The 16,956-nt window shown below is 42.9% G+C and overlaps 1 protein-coding gene across 1 annotated transcript in view; it reads right to left on the reverse strand.

Moving 5' to 3' along the window:
* Positions 1-284: 284 nt before the first annotated feature.
* pcnt (pericentrin) overlaps positions 285-16,956 on the reverse strand; it is a 33,322-nt gene continuing 16,650 nt past the window's right edge. The window contains exons 33-62 of the mRNA XM_080479941.1: positions 16,187-16,347; positions 15,770-15,945; positions 15,507-15,688; positions 15,243-15,405; positions 14,836-15,078; positions 14,701-14,730; positions 14,188-14,420; positions 13,878-13,985; positions 13,404-13,424; positions 12,547-12,783; positions 12,287-12,460; positions 11,928-12,080; positions 11,406-11,597; positions 10,274-11,308; positions 9,172-9,342; positions 8,868-9,057; positions 8,185-8,519; positions 7,974-8,079; positions 7,652-7,824; positions 7,293-7,568; positions 6,926-7,080; positions 6,571-6,700; positions 5,627-6,418; positions 5,297-5,500; positions 4,984-5,199; positions 4,432-4,658; positions 3,989-4,068; positions 3,758-3,902; positions 3,546-3,664; positions 285-757 (exon numbers count right to left, since the gene is read on the reverse strand). Of these exons, the coding sequence (XP_080336067.1) occupies positions 726-757; positions 3,546-3,664; positions 3,758-3,902; positions 3,989-4,068; positions 4,432-4,658; positions 4,984-5,199; positions 5,297-5,500; positions 5,627-6,418; positions 6,571-6,700; positions 6,926-7,080; positions 7,293-7,568; positions 7,652-7,824; positions 7,974-8,079; positions 8,185-8,519; positions 8,868-9,057; positions 9,172-9,342; positions 10,274-11,308; positions 11,406-11,597; positions 11,928-12,080; positions 12,287-12,460; positions 12,547-12,783; positions 13,404-13,424; positions 13,878-13,985; positions 14,188-14,420; positions 14,701-14,730; positions 14,836-15,078; positions 15,243-15,405; positions 15,507-15,688; positions 15,770-15,945; positions 16,187-16,347 (6,459 nt within the window). The 3' untranslated portion in view covers positions 285-725. The remainder of the gene's footprint in view (positions 758-3,545; positions 3,665-3,757; positions 3,903-3,988; positions 4,069-4,431; positions 4,659-4,983; positions 5,200-5,296; positions 5,501-5,626; positions 6,419-6,570; positions 6,701-6,925; positions 7,081-7,292; positions 7,569-7,651; positions 7,825-7,973; positions 8,080-8,184; positions 8,520-8,867; positions 9,058-9,171; positions 9,343-10,273; positions 11,309-11,405; positions 11,598-11,927; positions 12,081-12,286; positions 12,461-12,546; positions 12,784-13,403; positions 13,425-13,877; positions 13,986-14,187; positions 14,421-14,700; positions 14,731-14,835; positions 15,079-15,242; positions 15,406-15,506; positions 15,689-15,769; positions 15,946-16,186; positions 16,348-16,956) is intronic.

Below are 16,956 nucleotides of genomic sequence, written 5' to 3' on the forward strand. Positions count from 1 at the left end.
AGTCTTAATTTTAAAGTGGTGGCATTTGAGCTCTGTAGTTATTTTCTTTGAACCATGTTTTGATTATTCATATCCCAGACTGCTATATTTGATCATTCTCTAAATTATTCTTGTTACATTATAGGATTTGTTTGAATAGATAACGCCCACATGACACTTGTTCCCACACATTCTCAGTGAATTCCACACAATCAAGATTTAATTGTCAGAAGAACTTCATCTGTACAGGATCGACATCATGTGTGCACATTGAGACCCAAAATGAATCCAGTCTGGCGAGTAAAAGCAATTAAAATATTTATTGACTTTGTAGAAACAGATCATACAAAAATGCATATGATTCACATTTGTGCAATGAAACACCTACTGATTACATTGATGTTTGAAATCTGTACAAACACAATGAACACAATGTGTACTATTTACATAGCACAAAAAGATCGAAAACAAACATTGCAAAAATAACAACAGTACTATTTAAAATAACCAAAAGCATTTGTTCTTCCAGCATCTCAGGAGCGACCTTCAAAATACTGAGTTACAGGGATTAGAAAAATGACATGACAGGTATAAAAAATAACTTATGTGTTTAAAAAAAGAAAATGACATGTAATCAATTTTCCAAAGCACGTGTAAATCTGGACACGTTTCTACATGGAGGATAAGGCATGGACAATTTCATAACGAAATGCAGGCGGGCGACATTCAGGCTTTCAGTGTATGGACTACTTGGGGTCGGGCTGGAGGGAAGACGAACCTGGTGAGACACAAAACACAAAAGCAGCATGTAAGAAAGAGGGAAAAAAAAACCCGGATGATTTCTGGATCGTATAAATTTCAAATACAAAAACACCACTACTATTGCTGTCACTTAAATTTGCATGAGGATTTTATTTATTTTTTTTTAAATGCCAGGGAAATGGCACAAATTATTAAATACTTTTAAATTTTAGTCTGTTTTCTAAAAGATCATGTACCTTAATTGGCACTGAAATTAATGTACAAGGATGTCAAATAAATAAAGCTACTACTTACAATATCTAAACATTTTTACAAACAAGACCAATAGTTCAAAAATGTTTAACCAGCCAATATAATAAAACTTACTAAAAGTCACAGAATGCCATGAAATAATCAAAATACAGTTATGTTATCTTTTTAAAGCCAACGATAAGAAAAAAGGATTTTTATTTATTTATTTTAAGGAATCCACTGGCAGGGAAATTGTAGTGATATTTCTCTCCAAGTAGCTTAAAAGTAGTGAAACACGTTGGTCATAAAATTGAGAGGAAGGGAAAAAACATGTTTGCAAGATGTGAACAGTATAAATACAGCAAACCATAAAATATAAGAAAATTGGAATTAGGCTCAATTAAAAGGCAGAAGTAAGAGGAAACAAAAGAGCCATGTGAAATGCTCGTGTTAAAAAAAAAAAAAGCAATTACACTCGGGTCATGAGGTGTTGATGTTCTGCAGGATTTTGTTGATTTGACCGTTTTTAATCCACAGCAGTGGCTCGGGCTCGATGTAGCATAGCAGCCACGTTTCAGCTGAGAAGACGACTTAAACTGATCGATTTGAGAGGAATATAGTATATATTTGGCGGCCTTGCACGTAATCGGTATTGATAGTTAACGATCAACGTGTCAATCAAACCTGCAGCACATGCACACTCCAGACCAGAGGGTCATCACCTGTAACGGCCGCTGAGAGCAGTGACGGTACACCATGCTGCTTTATTGTTGGTGGAGTGAGCGTGCTACGCTCACACTCACCTGTGCCGTACAGGTAAAGGGGCGACAAGCAGCTCAGGTACAGCCACGTCCCATTTTCCTGCAGCCAGCGTTGCCGATACCCAATCATGTCAGGGGAACAGGTTGGTCGTATCCTCCTTTCCTCGTTAGGGGGCGGGGCTAAATGAGACTCCCTCTCTAGGTTGGGAGATGATGGAGCACACAGGGCTTGTTGCTTTTTGCCAGACACAGTCCCACAATGCAACAGATCACCCAAACCAAAAAAATCTGATTCTGTTTTGTGATAAAATGAAAAATAGTGACTTAGTGGGACTTGTGTTTAATACGGAGACCAAACTACTCAGCTGGATCGTAGACAAAATACTGAGTCAGATTATTGGAGCCAGATTCTTGCCAACATCAGTGAATATGAACGTTTTTCATATTCATAAGAAACTGCCTTTGTAAGACAAGAGCACTTGAAGCTCTTCTACTTTGGTTTGTTTACTTGGCTGACGTGTAGTCGGATGTCAGTATAAGATAAAACAGGTGCATCTAAAAAGAATAGAATATCATGGAACATGAAGTATTTTGCAAGTTATTTCTACATTTACAATATAACTGTAGAAATATAATATTTTATCAATTGATACAAGCTTACTTGTGATAATTGTGGCCCCTAATGAAAATTTATGTTTTGAAATACTGTGTTCTTGTTAAGACTTTACAGTAGAAAACAAAATATCTTGTACCATTTCACCTAATGTGCAAAACATTTAAAATATAAGGAAGTACCCCTTTTTGAATAAGTTATGGCAACACAATGAACTTTTCTATTGCATTCTAATCGTTTGAGATGCACCTGTAACCCCAGTGGACTGTACCATCTCCCAGTGTGCTGCAGGAATGGAGTCCTCAAACCTGGACGCATAAAACGTCCACTTCCGTCATCCTGATTTCAGAAGGTTGCACAGTCTGTGCCAATTCACTGCTTTTATTTCGTAACATCCAATAAATACACAACTTATGGTAGTGACGTTTTTATGTTTTTTGAATCAAGTATTTGGGGACAAAAGCCTGAGTGAAACTACAGAGGCTGTCAGACATTAATTGACCCTCAGTTTGCCGTCCAATCAGAGGAAACCCAAACTTTACAGACTTTTCAGTTTGTATCAAATTCATAACGTTAAATATGCAGCAGGTTTTCAAAGCATGGGGTATTGAGTTTTATTTTCAAAAATTAAAAATCCAAGCGTTATCCAAGCTACCCCCAGGGAAGGCTCGCCCCACATGACAGACCAATGGCTCATAACGTTTGTAAAAGGGGGCTGAAATTAAAAATGACAAGCGGTGATTTGCTCATTCAACTGCAGAGTTGGAGGTTTAATTTTTCGGCTATTACACGTTAGAGCTCAAACTTTCACACAGGGATTATTGACATGAAAGAGTTTTAAATGGACTTTTGTATTCAAGCAGTAAAAACTCTTGAGTGGCTTTTTGTAAAGTGACTTTATACAGTCTAAAATAGCACGTCATCCCTGCAGCATTCAGGTTCATGTGCTCAGAAACCAGTAAGCTGTGTGTGATAATACTGCAGTGTGAGCTCAAATCCTACATCTTGAAGTGCTGGACACCATCACCACAATATTTGCTTTGTAAGAAGAATGTTAAAAAAAAAAACACAGACTAGTGGAAAGTTCCTATCTGAACCAGTAAACACAACGCTGAGCATGCATCTCGTGAAACACCAGGAATTGAGTTGAGTGCACTATACAAGACAGTGTCTCTTAAGTCATCCTGAACGGCACTCACCTTGTAGCGCTCCGCCCAGACGCTGCTGGACTTTCTCTAGATGATGGATGTATTCTGTCAGTGATCGCTCGGGATCCTGAGCGCATGCACTCGAAGCTGCAGCCATACTGGCTAAAGACCTGCAGCCAATTAAAGTAACACAATTCCATTCGCCAATCTTTAATATGGAATGATTTATTTTAAAAGAAATGTTTTGAACAGGGAGCACAAACCTGTTGTGCAATCTGAAGGGAGATTTGCTGGGAGGTATGAGAGCTGAGACGGTCTCTCTGTGGACGGCGACGCCGTCTCTGCTCTGTGGGGACTCAAGATTTGATCTTGGCTGCTGCTGTGGCCTTAAAACCTCTGGTTTGTGCCCTGTCGTATGAAAATTAATTAAAAACCCACCGTTCACATGTACACAGTGACCTTCTGCTAATAAACATTATGTCCACAGAGCTGACCTGGAGCATGTCCATTGACAGATCCGGTTAATGAAACTCTCCTGATTGCTTTTTGCCATTTCCTCGTCAGGAATCTCATCCTGCAATTAGAACAAAGAAAATTTCAGAGATGCATTTTGTTCAAATTCTAAACCACACACGGACAACAAAGCCTTTCGCATACTCTGTTAGCTTCTGAAAGGACCACATGAATGTGCAACATGTCCGCCAGTGTTTCACGACAAGCACACGTGCACATGAGCAGCTTTTAGTGCTTTTAGAGACAAATGCAGACATGCTGAAACAGAAGTTCAGTTTAAAGTTGAAAATATTTTTGTTCATTTCCATTAAATTAGCAGTTCTAATTCTCTGACTTCTCCTTGTTCCGTTTCTGAAGCTTTTGAAGCTTCTGTGGTCAAAACTGCTCGGCAGTAGAATGAATTCATCATCGTCATAGTTCATACCTCGACACTGCGATGACAACTCGAACCACAGCCCTGAAACGTCCGAGGGGTCGGCGCTGGGACGAGGGAAGGGGTGACGGTCGCGCCCCCATTCGAGCAATGAGACACAGCGTGGCCTGCTCGCATTCCTGGAATCCTCCCAACAGCAGCAGCAGGTAACGCTTCTGGTACACCAGAGCTTTCCTGAAGCTCTCAGCACGCAGGTAGCGCTCATACAAACGCTGCAGCTGCAAAATGGTACACAACTATGAGTTCTTTTAAACCGAGTTGTTTCTTGTTATACGCTACCCTATTTTTAATCCAATCCCAAACTTTTTCAGAATGCTTTTTGTTCTGACAAATGTAGAACATGCAAGATAAAATAGGAAAAAGAAAACAATGTTGATGTTTCACGATGTAAGGCAGTTTGAATTGCCTTTTCGCTGAAATTTGCCATTTTAATAAATTCACCTTGCCATACACAGGTTCTAAATGGCATGGAAAGCTGGTGCACAAACAACTAATATGACTACTACATAAATCATTCATCATGTGTATGTGCTCCTTACTGACCTTGCTGTTGCTCATCACATCAGCGGCGGGTCTATTTTCTGTTTCCGAGGTGACCTTGGCGAGTTCGTTCTCAGTGTGCCGCAGTTGTCGCTCCAAGCCGGTGAGTTTAAGTTTGAATGAGGCTCTCTCCTGTCTCAGTGACGTCACACGCTCCGTCAACTCGGAGTTCTTCTTCACCAAGGTCTCCAACATGTTGGACGATGAAGTGGATGGCTTCTATGGTGAAGAAGACATTTCACAGTGCATTTATCTCATTAAACAAGGGGCATCATCACAAATTTTGAGCCACCACAGTGACAAATCCTTCAAGTACCTGCTGCTGCTGAGGGCTGCTGGACAGGGTGCAGTCAGGCTGGATGAGAAGCGGAGAGGATGCAGCTTTGTGCGGCTGCCCGCTCTTCCATTCCGACAGCCTCTGTGCAGCCATCTCCCTCTCATCTCGCTCAAGCTCTGCAAGAGTTTGCTGCAGCTCCTGCATGCGCCGCTGGTCCTGCTGCCTCAACAACTCCAACTCGCACTGAAGTCAAAAAGGCATATAAATCAGGGGTCTGTGTGTGCATCCAAAACTATCTTACAGTTGTCTAAAATAAATATATTACAGGGGGCGAGCATAGCAAAAACATTTGTGTCGATTAAGTCTTACCAGTTTATTATTGGTTCTTTCCTGTCGTCTCTCCCTTTCCATCTGCTCTTGCCTCCCCTTTCTTTTCTCTCTCTCCCACTGCTCTTCCCTGTCCCTCTCTTTGTCCTTCAGTAATCGGAGTCTCTCCTTCAGCTCTGCGAGTTCCACCCCTTGGCGTCGAGACTGCTCTCGCTCCACCTCTAGTGCACGGTTTGCTTCCCGTTTCTGATCCTTCAAAGTCTCCGCAGCAACGCGATGCCTGGTGGCGGCCTCCTGCTCTCTCTGGAACTCAGACCTCCTTGTGCGTTCCTCTTCTTCCCATTTCCTTCTGCTCTGCATGAGCTCAGCCCTCAGCTTGTCTGTCACAGCAGCCAGGTCCTCTCCCTGCCGTCGCTCCTGCTCCAGCTGGGAGCGCAAGTCTGAAATGAACTTTGCATCTCTGCCAGCATCAGCTTCGTGTCTGCGGCTGAGCTCGTCCACCTGCCTGGAGAAACGGTTCCTCTCTGCATCGAGCTTCCTGCGAGCATCTGCAAGCTTGGCGTGAACATCGGCCGATCGAGATTCCACTTCATTCAGGAGACATTCAAGACGGGTTTTGTCTTGCAAGCTGAGCTCTTGCAGGTGGGCATAACGCTGCTGTTCACCTTCGAGCTCCTTATGGGTGTCATCTAGGCGTTTCTCCAGCAACACGCTTCGAGACTGTTCAATCTGCAGCTCTTGTTTCAGATTGCTGTAGGCCACTTTCTCCTGCTCCACTTGACCCTTCAGAGACATGACCTCTACCTTCTGCTTCTCAGAGGACACGTGTACAGCCTGAAAAGGGAGAGGAGTTATATTTCAAGGTTAAATAGGTTATACTACGGATCTTTAAACAGACGCATAGTAAATCTATAGGGGTAAATAATTGAGCATATACAGACACATAAACATTAAAAAGAGAGTAAGTCTTTAAGTCATTGTCTTACCTCTCTTCTTTCCTCGTCTTCTCTGTCTTTACAGAGACTCAAAGCTCGCTCCTGCTCCAGTTCTTGTTGAAGCTCCTGGACTCTGGCTTGTTCTCTCCTCAAAGCTTCTTCACACTTGTCCACAGTGAGCCTGAAGAACACCACAATCAATACTAAACCTCATTTTCAGTCTCGTTATATTGGATGTTGTACTTGGGTGAGAACAAGCCAGGCACATCATTCATTAAGGTGTTGCACTGGTGAGTCATGTGGGATTATGGGAACATTTACTTATAGAAATTCAAATGCAGCCATGCCGTTACAGAGAAAGGGCTTTTTTCGTGAGTTATATACATTGTCGAGCAATGCAATATACCTGAGTGACAACATCTTATTCTTCTGCTCCTGCTGAGTATCGTGAGCACATTTGAGTTGTTTTTGGCTCTCCTGCAGCTCTGTTCGCAGCTGGGATTCGACTTGTCCATCAGTCTGTGACACTCTGTGCCAGTTATCATGACCTCTGTTGTCGCTCTGAAAATAAAGAATGTCATGAAGACACCTTCAAGCCAACTAAACCATAAGTGAATGGATGAAGTTCAGTTTTTCTCATCGTTTTAAACTCAAATAAAAAAAAAAGGTTAAAAGGCCATATCTATTAGATTGGGTAAACATAATCTTGAATGATCTGAAAGAACATTCCGTTTAATGCTTATCGTCTTGAAAGGTATTTTCTGGAAACTCACTTGTGTGTGACTCTGTGCCATTCGACAGAGCAGCTCTCTGAGAGCGATCACCGTCTCCTGCAGTGCTCGCTTCTCCTGCTGCCAGCTCATGGGGGGATGAGATGAAGATTTATCCTGGTGGTCCAGTGGAACAGAGCAGTCTTCAGAACGATGCTGCGACTGACTCAATGCAAAGGTTTTCAAGTCTGCAACCCGTTGTTGGGATGAGGGAGGTACACGACGCTGGGACAGAGTGAGGATTCTGCAGCTCTCTTGATACACTTTCTTTAGCAACTCCTGTTAGAAGATGAAGGGACCAAGTAAGATTTAAGCTCACTGATGGACAAAATAAAAGGCAGTCAGTTTTATGTGAAGTCTACCTGAAGCTCTGGTGACAAAAGGTCATCGCTGTAGCTCATGCTGCCTGCAGCACTGTCCGTGTTCGCTGTGGGATTCATTCCTCTACAACGTAGATACTCAATGAACTGGGCATCCAGTCTTTCAGTGTGCTCCAGCTCCACTCTCAATCTTGCACCCAACTCTGAACTGACATCTGAGCCACAGGGAAACAAAAGATTTACTGCAAGTGAATTTCCGTATTACAACCAACTTTAAACCAATTCAACTTTTTTGGGGGGAGTTTGAGACTTGGATTACTGAACATATTTAGATAGAAGCAGTCATATGGATGTCAACACTCACTGCTCCCATATCCATCACTAGCCCATTCTGCTGGTGACAAGGAAGAAGTGGAGCCAAGTGGAGATGGGGGTGCTGTTAGGTCGTTAAGTCCTTCCAATTCTCGCATCTAAAATAAACATTTGCAGAGATGAAAGAAAATTTAAGGCCGGAAGCTTGAGACACATTACGGATGTTAATAATATAGCATCTATAAAAAGTGTGAACTACATACTTTGTCAGTGTCCAGTGAGTCGATCACAGAGAAGTTATCAGAGATGGACACAGAGACTGGAGAGTGTGTACTCTGTGTGGCTGGATCTGGAGTGATGGTTCTAGAATATGAAGGCTCCATTACTGCCCTGGGAGAAGTTTTGACCTGGTGAAGGTCTAGGCCGGTGCTATTCAGCACACTGAGCTCAGACAGACGAGAACCGAGAATGGAGGTGTGGAACCGCTCTGGGAGTCTGTCCTCGGAGGTTTCGAGCCTCCTCAAAATCTCCGGAGAGCTCAGGGAGACTTCATCGCGGGAGACAGCCACAACATTCTCAAAAGCTCTTTGAGGAATATCTGATGGTGAAAAAAGATAAAACGTGTTGGTTGCATCCTCATTGACTTTAAAATAGATGATCAATATCACACAAATTGGTTAGTCTAAGTCATAAGCTTACGTATCTCAGTATGTTATCTGCAAATGACTTGTTTTGTTGAAACAAAACCACTCAAGCCTTTTGTATACGGTATATTTTAGAATTGATGTTTGAATTGGCCCCAAGCCAGACCCTCCCCTCTCTCTACCAACAGAGAAGGAAAGATTCACATTCTTTTACATCCGAGCTGCTGATAAGAGGACTCTACATAACATCAACAATCTATATGCCAGCAGAGATTCGGAGTACAGAGTCATTCAGTACATACCCTTCTGTGGGTATTCCTGAAGGTGAGAGTGTGTGTCCTGTTGGTGCCACCGTTGTCGGGGCTGCTGTAGTTGTCTTTGTTGATAAGCTAGTTCCTCCTCCTGCACAGCCAGGTGGTCTTGAAGCCTTCGAAGCTCTGCCTTCAGTCGCTGGTTGTCCGTTTCCAAGTTGACAAGCGCCAGGTCTTTGGTCTGGCACAAACGAGTGACAACAAAAAAAATCCATCTGTCACCCTGAAAGCACTTCAGGCGCAGCAGATTATCTTACAACTTCACAAAGCTAATATTCTGCTCCGATGATCATACCCGTCCTTCTTCCTGCAGTTTTTCTGCTCTTTCTCCGCTGGTGCTCAGCCCCTGTTGCACTGCAGTCAGCTCGGCACTCAGACCCTCTTGTTCTGCCGTCAGCCTGCTGATTTCTGCCTCTTTCTCCCTCAAGGCAGCGTCGGCTTTAGCAAGGGTCACCTCCGCGTGGGTCTGACAGAAAGGGTAACAACCACAGTATTAGCAAGTGTAATCACAACTGCACTTTGTAAACAAGAGGACTTTAATAACTTGAATCAAGTGATTTCTTTGCAATACAACAACATCAAAATTACATATGTAGTACACGTTGCTTACAGCTTATACATATGTAAACCTTTCCATATACTCTCAAGAATTACAGCAGTGCATTCCCATTGCATTTCCCAAAAGCAGCTGCGGACGAGTTAAAACAAAGTTCTACAGAATGTAAAGCTGCAGCCCAACCAGTACGCTACAACCTCCATGCTCTACTTAACCCCCTCCCCCCAAAAAACAGCACCTTCTTACCACATCCTTCAAAGGCAGAAACTCCCCCCGAAAAATAAAGTGCAACAAAACTTTAGAACGACAGTCTAAAACAAATTTTCCTCCTCCTTCCTCATTTTAATGCCACTTCCTCTGCGTGAGTAAGATTCTGCTGTCTGACTGCTGGAACACGTCATTACAGCGACGCCCCCTAACTATAACCAGATGTGGTTCAGCCTGCAGCCACCAACAGCTCCCCGCAAAGAAAAAAGGCAGAAACACCAGAACCCGAGGCTTTTAGGGGCAGTAAGACATGTAAATACAATATATTATAGCAGCAATGTTTGACTTTTTCAAACTGATTTTAGTTGCTAAGTATTTAAAATGATGATTAAAAAAAAATTATTTTAACAGTTTTACCTACATCTTTTATATAAAGGTAAAAGTGCAATTCAAAAAACAATGAATAGCGGAAAACTGTCATACAATGTTTATACATTTGTGATTGTTAAAGTGATAGAGATGAATCTTTTCTGAAAATGCAGTTACAGCCTAAAAAATAAAACGCTGACATTTGATATTTTGGATGGGAGCCAAAAGAAACAAATTTATACTAAAAACAAACATTTAGACTCACCAACACTTCCTTTTGAGCCTCTTCTTGGCTGGTTTCCTTTTCATTCAGCTTTATTGTCAGGTCCTGAATCAGGGCTTTCATTGAAGTTGACTCTTGTCTTAGCTTTTCAATTTCCTCTTGGAGACGAGCCTCCCTCCTTCTGAAAGCCTCTCCTTCAGCGGAAAGCTCCCCCTTCACAGTCTCAAGCGTTTTAACCTTTGTCCGTTCGACAGAAACAAGTTCCTCCATGTCCACCACCTCTGCACGCACCTCCTGGACTTGTCGCTCCAGAGTGAGACTCGTTTCTCGAATTACCTCGATTTCCATTTTCATTTCATGTTCTTTTGTTCGGAGCGTCTCAACCTCTCTCACTCTGTCCTGTTCTTTCTTCTGCAGTTCCAAAACCAGAGAGTTCAGCTGATTTTTCTGCTCATTCAGGGTACTACTCTCCTTAGCCTTGACCTTTAAACTCGCTATCTCTTCCTCTGACTGTTTCCTCATCGTCACCTCATCTTCTACCTGGGATTTGACCCCCTCCAGCTCAGCCTCCTTAAGGATGAGCAGACCTTGGAGTTCCTCAGATTTTTCTCTCATGGCTTTCACTCTCTTTTCAAACTCCTGACCGTGGCCTCTGTACTCTTCCTCCTGGGTGAGCAGTAATCTTTCCAGCCCCTCTTTTTCGGCCACGGCAGTCTCCAGCTGACTCTGGAGGGCTTTGAGATGAGACCGAAGAGAACGAGAGGAGGAGAAGGAGGAGGTGTGAGTCAGACTGAGCTCGTGCTTCAGGCTATTGGGCCCGGCCCTCCTCTCCTGCTCCTGGTCAGCACAGTGGTGGGGCTCAGGGCTGGGAGCAGGTGAAGGATTGATGCTGTCTCCATCCTGAGAGTCACTGACTTCGTACAGGTTGGGGCCCGACGTGGCCAATTCTGCCTGCAGTGTACTGATGACCTCGTGAAGGCGCTCCACCTCTTCCTGTTTGTCCTGGCGCACTCGCGTCACTTCAGATTGGAGATGTTCCACCTTAGAGCGAAGATCCTCGAGCTCAGCTTCCAAAGCCTTGTGTCAGATAAAGAGTAAATTAATACCTTTCTGTAAAGAAATTAGTTTCATCTTGTACATGCACACTCCATCTGCCAAAGTGTTGGATACATGCCTTCACACCCACACTGTTGTTCCTGCCATTCTCCAGCTCTTGTTCCAGCCTTTGGATTTCACAGCTTAGGTGGTCAATTTCTTGGTTTTTCTCCTGAAGAAGTGCTGAGGGGAGGGTCTCGTCCTCAGTTTCCTCCGTCACCTTCTGTACTTCTTTGTCCTCCTTAAGTACAGTGAGGACAGACACATTGTCCTGCAAGAAAAGATGTGCATACCAAATAATGTTAGTGTTACTAAACTGAGAAAGTGAAGATCAATTCAAAGTACTGAAGACTAAAATGAAGGGATGGAAAGTACAAAAACAGCCCCAAAAGACAGCTGCTAAGGAAAAGGTCTCAAGGTAATTTGACCTTTATACTTTTATAACCGAAAACGGCAAATAATCACAGCTAATTTGAAATTGCCTTCAACCGCTTTATATGGCATTGTTACAAATCTCATGATTAGGTGCATATTAAATAATGTGAAAAAGGATTAAATACACCGTCTATTACACATTTTGAGCCAAGAAAGTGGGTCTCACCTTCAGGGCTGCAATCTGCTCTTGAAGCTCACTAACATGCTCTGCGTTTTTATTTGTTAGAAGCTCCAGCTGCAGTGTGAGGTGTTTGAGCTCCACCTCTTTGATGCTCAAGTTGCTCTGCACGTTTTCCAGTTGGCCAACCAAGACATCGACCTGAAATGTAATAAAAACATTGCTGAAGATACAATTACGGGAAACTGATGGCGTTAAGTCTTTATTCAATAAGTGGAGGGGTGGCAGTGCAGTCAGAATAATTAAAAGAAAAAAAAAGCAAATCTGGATTTTCATACTTCTCCCAAAAGGTGGCACTGCAGTCAAAGGTGTTCATCTTCAAGCACAATCTCTTCTTAAACACTGACCTCTTGTTCTTTGTTCTGAAGACTTTGCTGAGCAGCGTCCACAGCATCCCTGAGCTCTTGGGTGGGGTCACGGGCATTGTCGTGGTAACAGTGTCTCGTCTCATCCACTTTGGACTGCAGGGCTGAGATCTGAAGCCGATTGGACAGCTGCTGCTGCTCCAGCGCCTGCTTATCCTGACCGAGAGAGGATAAGTGACGGCTTGAGAGAAAATCAGAAGTGTGCACACTGACATGTTACCGAAACTCAAAGAGGTTCTTACTTGTGTGAGCTCCTGTTCTCTCAACTTTGCTCTGTGCAGCTCTTGTTCAAGTTGACTGACACATCTATTGCTCTCTGCACTGCTGAGCAAGGCTTGCTCCAACTCCCTGATACGCCCAGCTAACTTGTCTATCTCCTCATTCCGCTCGTCGAGATCGCGCTGGGCTTGCTGGTTGGCCGCAAGCAGAGAGGCATGCTCGTCGGTTTTATCTCTAACAACAGCTTGAAGGCTCTCCACCTGTGGAGACGGGAAACATTTCCAAGTGTCAGAGTTATATTCTCCATAATATTGGTTTTGCCAAAGGGAAGATTACACTGAAGAACTTTAATGACACAACACAAAGTCAATAATTGAAATCAATTGTATTTACAAATGATGATTCTTTATCATCATGAAATATTTGGTCCAATAAGGATTAAATCAACATTACTATAGCAGCTGGTCACCCGCAACAAATTGGTACCATAAAACAGCAAATCCATGCTTATGGGGTTGCCATGTTGGCTACATCTTCTGCCCACTTCAGCAATATGCTTTTTTTGATGCATTAAAAAAAAAAAAAAAAAAGTTGTGTAGTTAAAGTCCTTCTGTACACATATTTAATGCTAAACAAGCCATTTCCAGTTCAGCAGCCACGGATGCAAACACAGAGGTTGTCATTTAGGAGAGTAGCGATGAAAAGACGAAAGACAAACTAAATGTGAGAATATCTAATGAAGATTAACAGATGGATGATGAAATGGGAATGAATGTTTAACTCATGTAAGGATGATTGTGCAGAGATAATGATGCAGAGCACACACCATGCAATAGAATCAAAAGAGCTAAGAGAAGTATGGTACAGTTAGATGTCATACCTGCAGAACCAAGTCCTCAAACTACAGCAATCCAAACAGCACGGGGATAAACACATGGCAGTGGTCAGACAAGCATTCATCACTTCAACCTCGGTAAGTTGTACCACAGTCTTCAGTTAATTGGTTTATGATCCAATTACCAACACAATCACAGCAGATGCATCAAAAGCCAAGAGACCATACACAACAACCTTTTACCAACTTTATCATAGTTTTCAATACAAGATTAGTGAGTAAAGTGTAATAGAATATATTATTCCAACTGCTTCAGAATTCATATGTTAAACTGAACATGCATTGGTGACACTATTCGTAACGCCACCGCTACTGGATTCAATCACAGTGCGTTCATCAAGTAAACAGAGAACCATGAAAACCAGATTCAGCTTATGGCTTGATGCCTCTTTTCCACAAAGAACGCTGTGTAACCGAATTACAAAGAGAAAACCGAAAGAAGGTGACGGGGGGGCTTACCCTGCTTCCTTTGTTATCTCCAATGTTTGTCTGTCTGAGCTGAGCCTCCAGCCGGCGGATCTCCTGCTGGAACTCATCTCGCTCATGTTCGCGCTCCACCGCCTGCTCCTATTTGGTGAAGAAATTATGTAGAAGTGTTGTTTATCAAGCCGCAGCATGACAAATGCTCTTATACTCTCAAATAAATCAACCAAATAAACATCTCAGCTGTTAAGTCAAATGAATGTTCAGCTAATAAGGACCTTTAAAGAACAACTAGTTGTGTTAGGAAATATTTAAAAGTCTTGTGTTTCAATTGAAAAGCACGCACTTCTATGAACTGCCGATCGTGTTTCAGCTGTTTCTCCAGAGCGTGGACATGCTGACTGAGGTCCTCAGTGTGAGTCTTGTGCTGCAGCTCTGCCTCTAGGCCTTTAGTTTCCTGCTCCTCTAGTTCTCTTTCCAAGTGTCTGAGGCGCAAGGACAGAGTCTTGTGGTCTTTCTCTGCCTGCCGCTGCAAATCCAGCCTGTCTCGGGACAAACGCTCCGTCTCTGTCAACAAAGCTTTTGAAAAAAAAAAAAAAAAAGAAGCTTAGGTTCAGAGTATATGCAACCATACAAATGTTGGACGTCGACAACACATAAATGTGAAGAGTAATACCTACAATTACACATCTTGTGTCAAAAGATTGAACATGACACAGCAGCCATAAAACACCTTTAACAAGCTAATGGTAATGAAGGTTTTTAAACAGCAACCACACACAGCACTGCAAATTATACTGCATAGCCATCTTCCTCTTCATCACACACACACACTCATTCCACACTCTGACCCACAAACCTGAGTCAGGATCTAAATTGAGCCAATGGCCTACGGAGAGAAGGCACATCTGAGCACAAAGACATTACATAAGTGTACGGTCAAGATCACGTCACATTTTCGGGTGACACATTCACATTGGTGCCTTTCACACACCTTTCTCTCTGTCCCCAAGTCCAGCTGAGAGATGTTCCTTCTGACGGAGAAGAGTTGCGTGCTCCTCGCTGAGCTCTTGATGCTTCACTCGGAGGCTCTCCAGCTCTGCGGCGAGGCCCTGCATCTGGTGCAGCTTCACCTTCAGGTCCTCCAGTTCCTCCACCAACTTCTCTTCTTGAATTTCCTTCTGCTGCAGAGACTCCTCAAGGACGGCCTTTTCAGCCATGTACCCTTCACCTAGGCCTGAACGCAACATCATGAAAATGCAAGATCAAAACTAAAATGCATTTCTTATTCTCATGCTCGGCCTAAAGGCGAACACAGTTTCAGAGTACAGACGAGCATTTGTAGTGAATGGAGCATAAATGAGTCACTTTATATATAGCAAATGTGTGTATAGTGCTCACCCTGCGCTTTGTGTAGCTCCAGCTGGAGTTGACTCTTCTGCTTGGCCTCCTGATCAAGTTGCTCCAATAGGAGCTTGTGCTGCTCAAGGAGCTGGGTGGAGTCTTCCTTGCCTTGAGAGAACTTCTCCTCTAGAGAAAGATGGACGTGGTGAGTCTGTTCCAGCTGAAGACGGGTGAAATAAATTAAAAAAAAAAAAATATTACACAGCTGAATACACCATAAAGACGGGATGAGTGCAGTGTGCGGACATTCAAATTCTTCACCTGTGTATTGGCTTGGCTCAGAAGATCCAGCAGTGTGTCTACTGTGTGCCGTAATCTGCTGCATGCATTCAGAGTAGCCTCTTCTCCTCCAGGATTGATCTGAGTATCTGAAACCAGCAGACTCTCACAGAGCAGGTGGGTCAGCTCCAAGTCCTCTGAAGACAAGTCTGCAGCTGCAACACCTGAGAAAGAGCGCATCAAAAACATTTAGAAATAATACAAAATATTCTGAGATGACTCATGAAATCTGAAGCACAACAGACCTGAATCTTTAGCATCTTTGTTCCCAGCAGAGGTTCTCTGTTGGGTCGCTTTCGGGTCCAAGGTTTTGGTTCTGGCACTGATCTTTTGTCCAATCAGCTCTTCTGTGGCAATGATGCTGCGCAGCATTTCAATTAGCACCTTTTTCAGCTTATCATTTGCATGGTGTAGTCTGTGCCTAGGATAAGAGTGACACAACAGATTTATAGAGAATTTGGAAATGCATTGACAGAAAGTTAAAAAGAGGATTCAGACTAGATTATTCTTAATATCATGCTGCTCATAAATGTTCCCAAATATTTATTGTATCATAATAAGTCTTAAGTCACTGACTACAATTTAGCAACTGAAAACTTACTTCACAAAACTAAATTAGTTTTACATTAATGGGGCAATTTAGTGTAGATGACATCACTTACTTTTCCTCTTTGGCAATCTGCAAGTCATCTGTGAGCATCTTCAGAAGGTTCCCGCCCTCCTGACCCTCTCGTTCCCTTCGTTGAAGGAGGGTGTCGAGGGTCTCCATTTCTGCCCGTTTACCTTCCAACTCTCCCTGCAGACACCCGACTTCGGCTCGCAGCTAAAAACAACCCAAAAACAAAAATAACACGTTATCATTTTAATACTACCAAAATGAAGAGACACCTATCCCTTTACTCTCACATATTGAGTAGAAATTTAAATATTCTCTCCTCCATTGTGGAGTGTGCAAAACTCACCCACATGTAAAAAGTGAATTACAGAAAGGGCAGGGGTCATAAAGATGGCAAAGTTGATTAAATTGAAAGTCAAACATGACAATTAGAAAAAGCACAAAGACACACCGATATCCTGTTTGAAGCATAGAGAAATAAACTTTACAAATACTTTTTGATCTTTCTCTACCTAACTCTTCATTACAAAACCTCAAGTCTTTGACCGTTTTGGTTCACATCAGTACTCAATGTGAAGAGTCACTGATAGTGAGAATGCACAGCAAGCTCACTTTATCCAGAAGTCACAACCCAAAGCCCACTCAATGCATCCTTCTGTAAAAGAAACAAACTCACTCCTTTTCCTTTCAAACCAATCCAAATCTCTCAGACACACCGACTGTAATCACCACGCATCCTTGGCAGTAAACGCGCAGCTTAAAACCAATTCAGCGCAGCAGCGCTGAAAGCCAACTTCTGGAATCACTGCCATGTAA

Source organism: Lipophrys pholis, assembly GCF_963383615.2.
Source record: "Lipophrys pholis genome assembly, chromosome: 14".
Classification (NCBI taxonomy): domain Eukaryota; kingdom Metazoa; phylum Chordata; class Actinopteri; order Blenniiformes; family Blenniidae; genus Lipophrys; species Lipophrys pholis.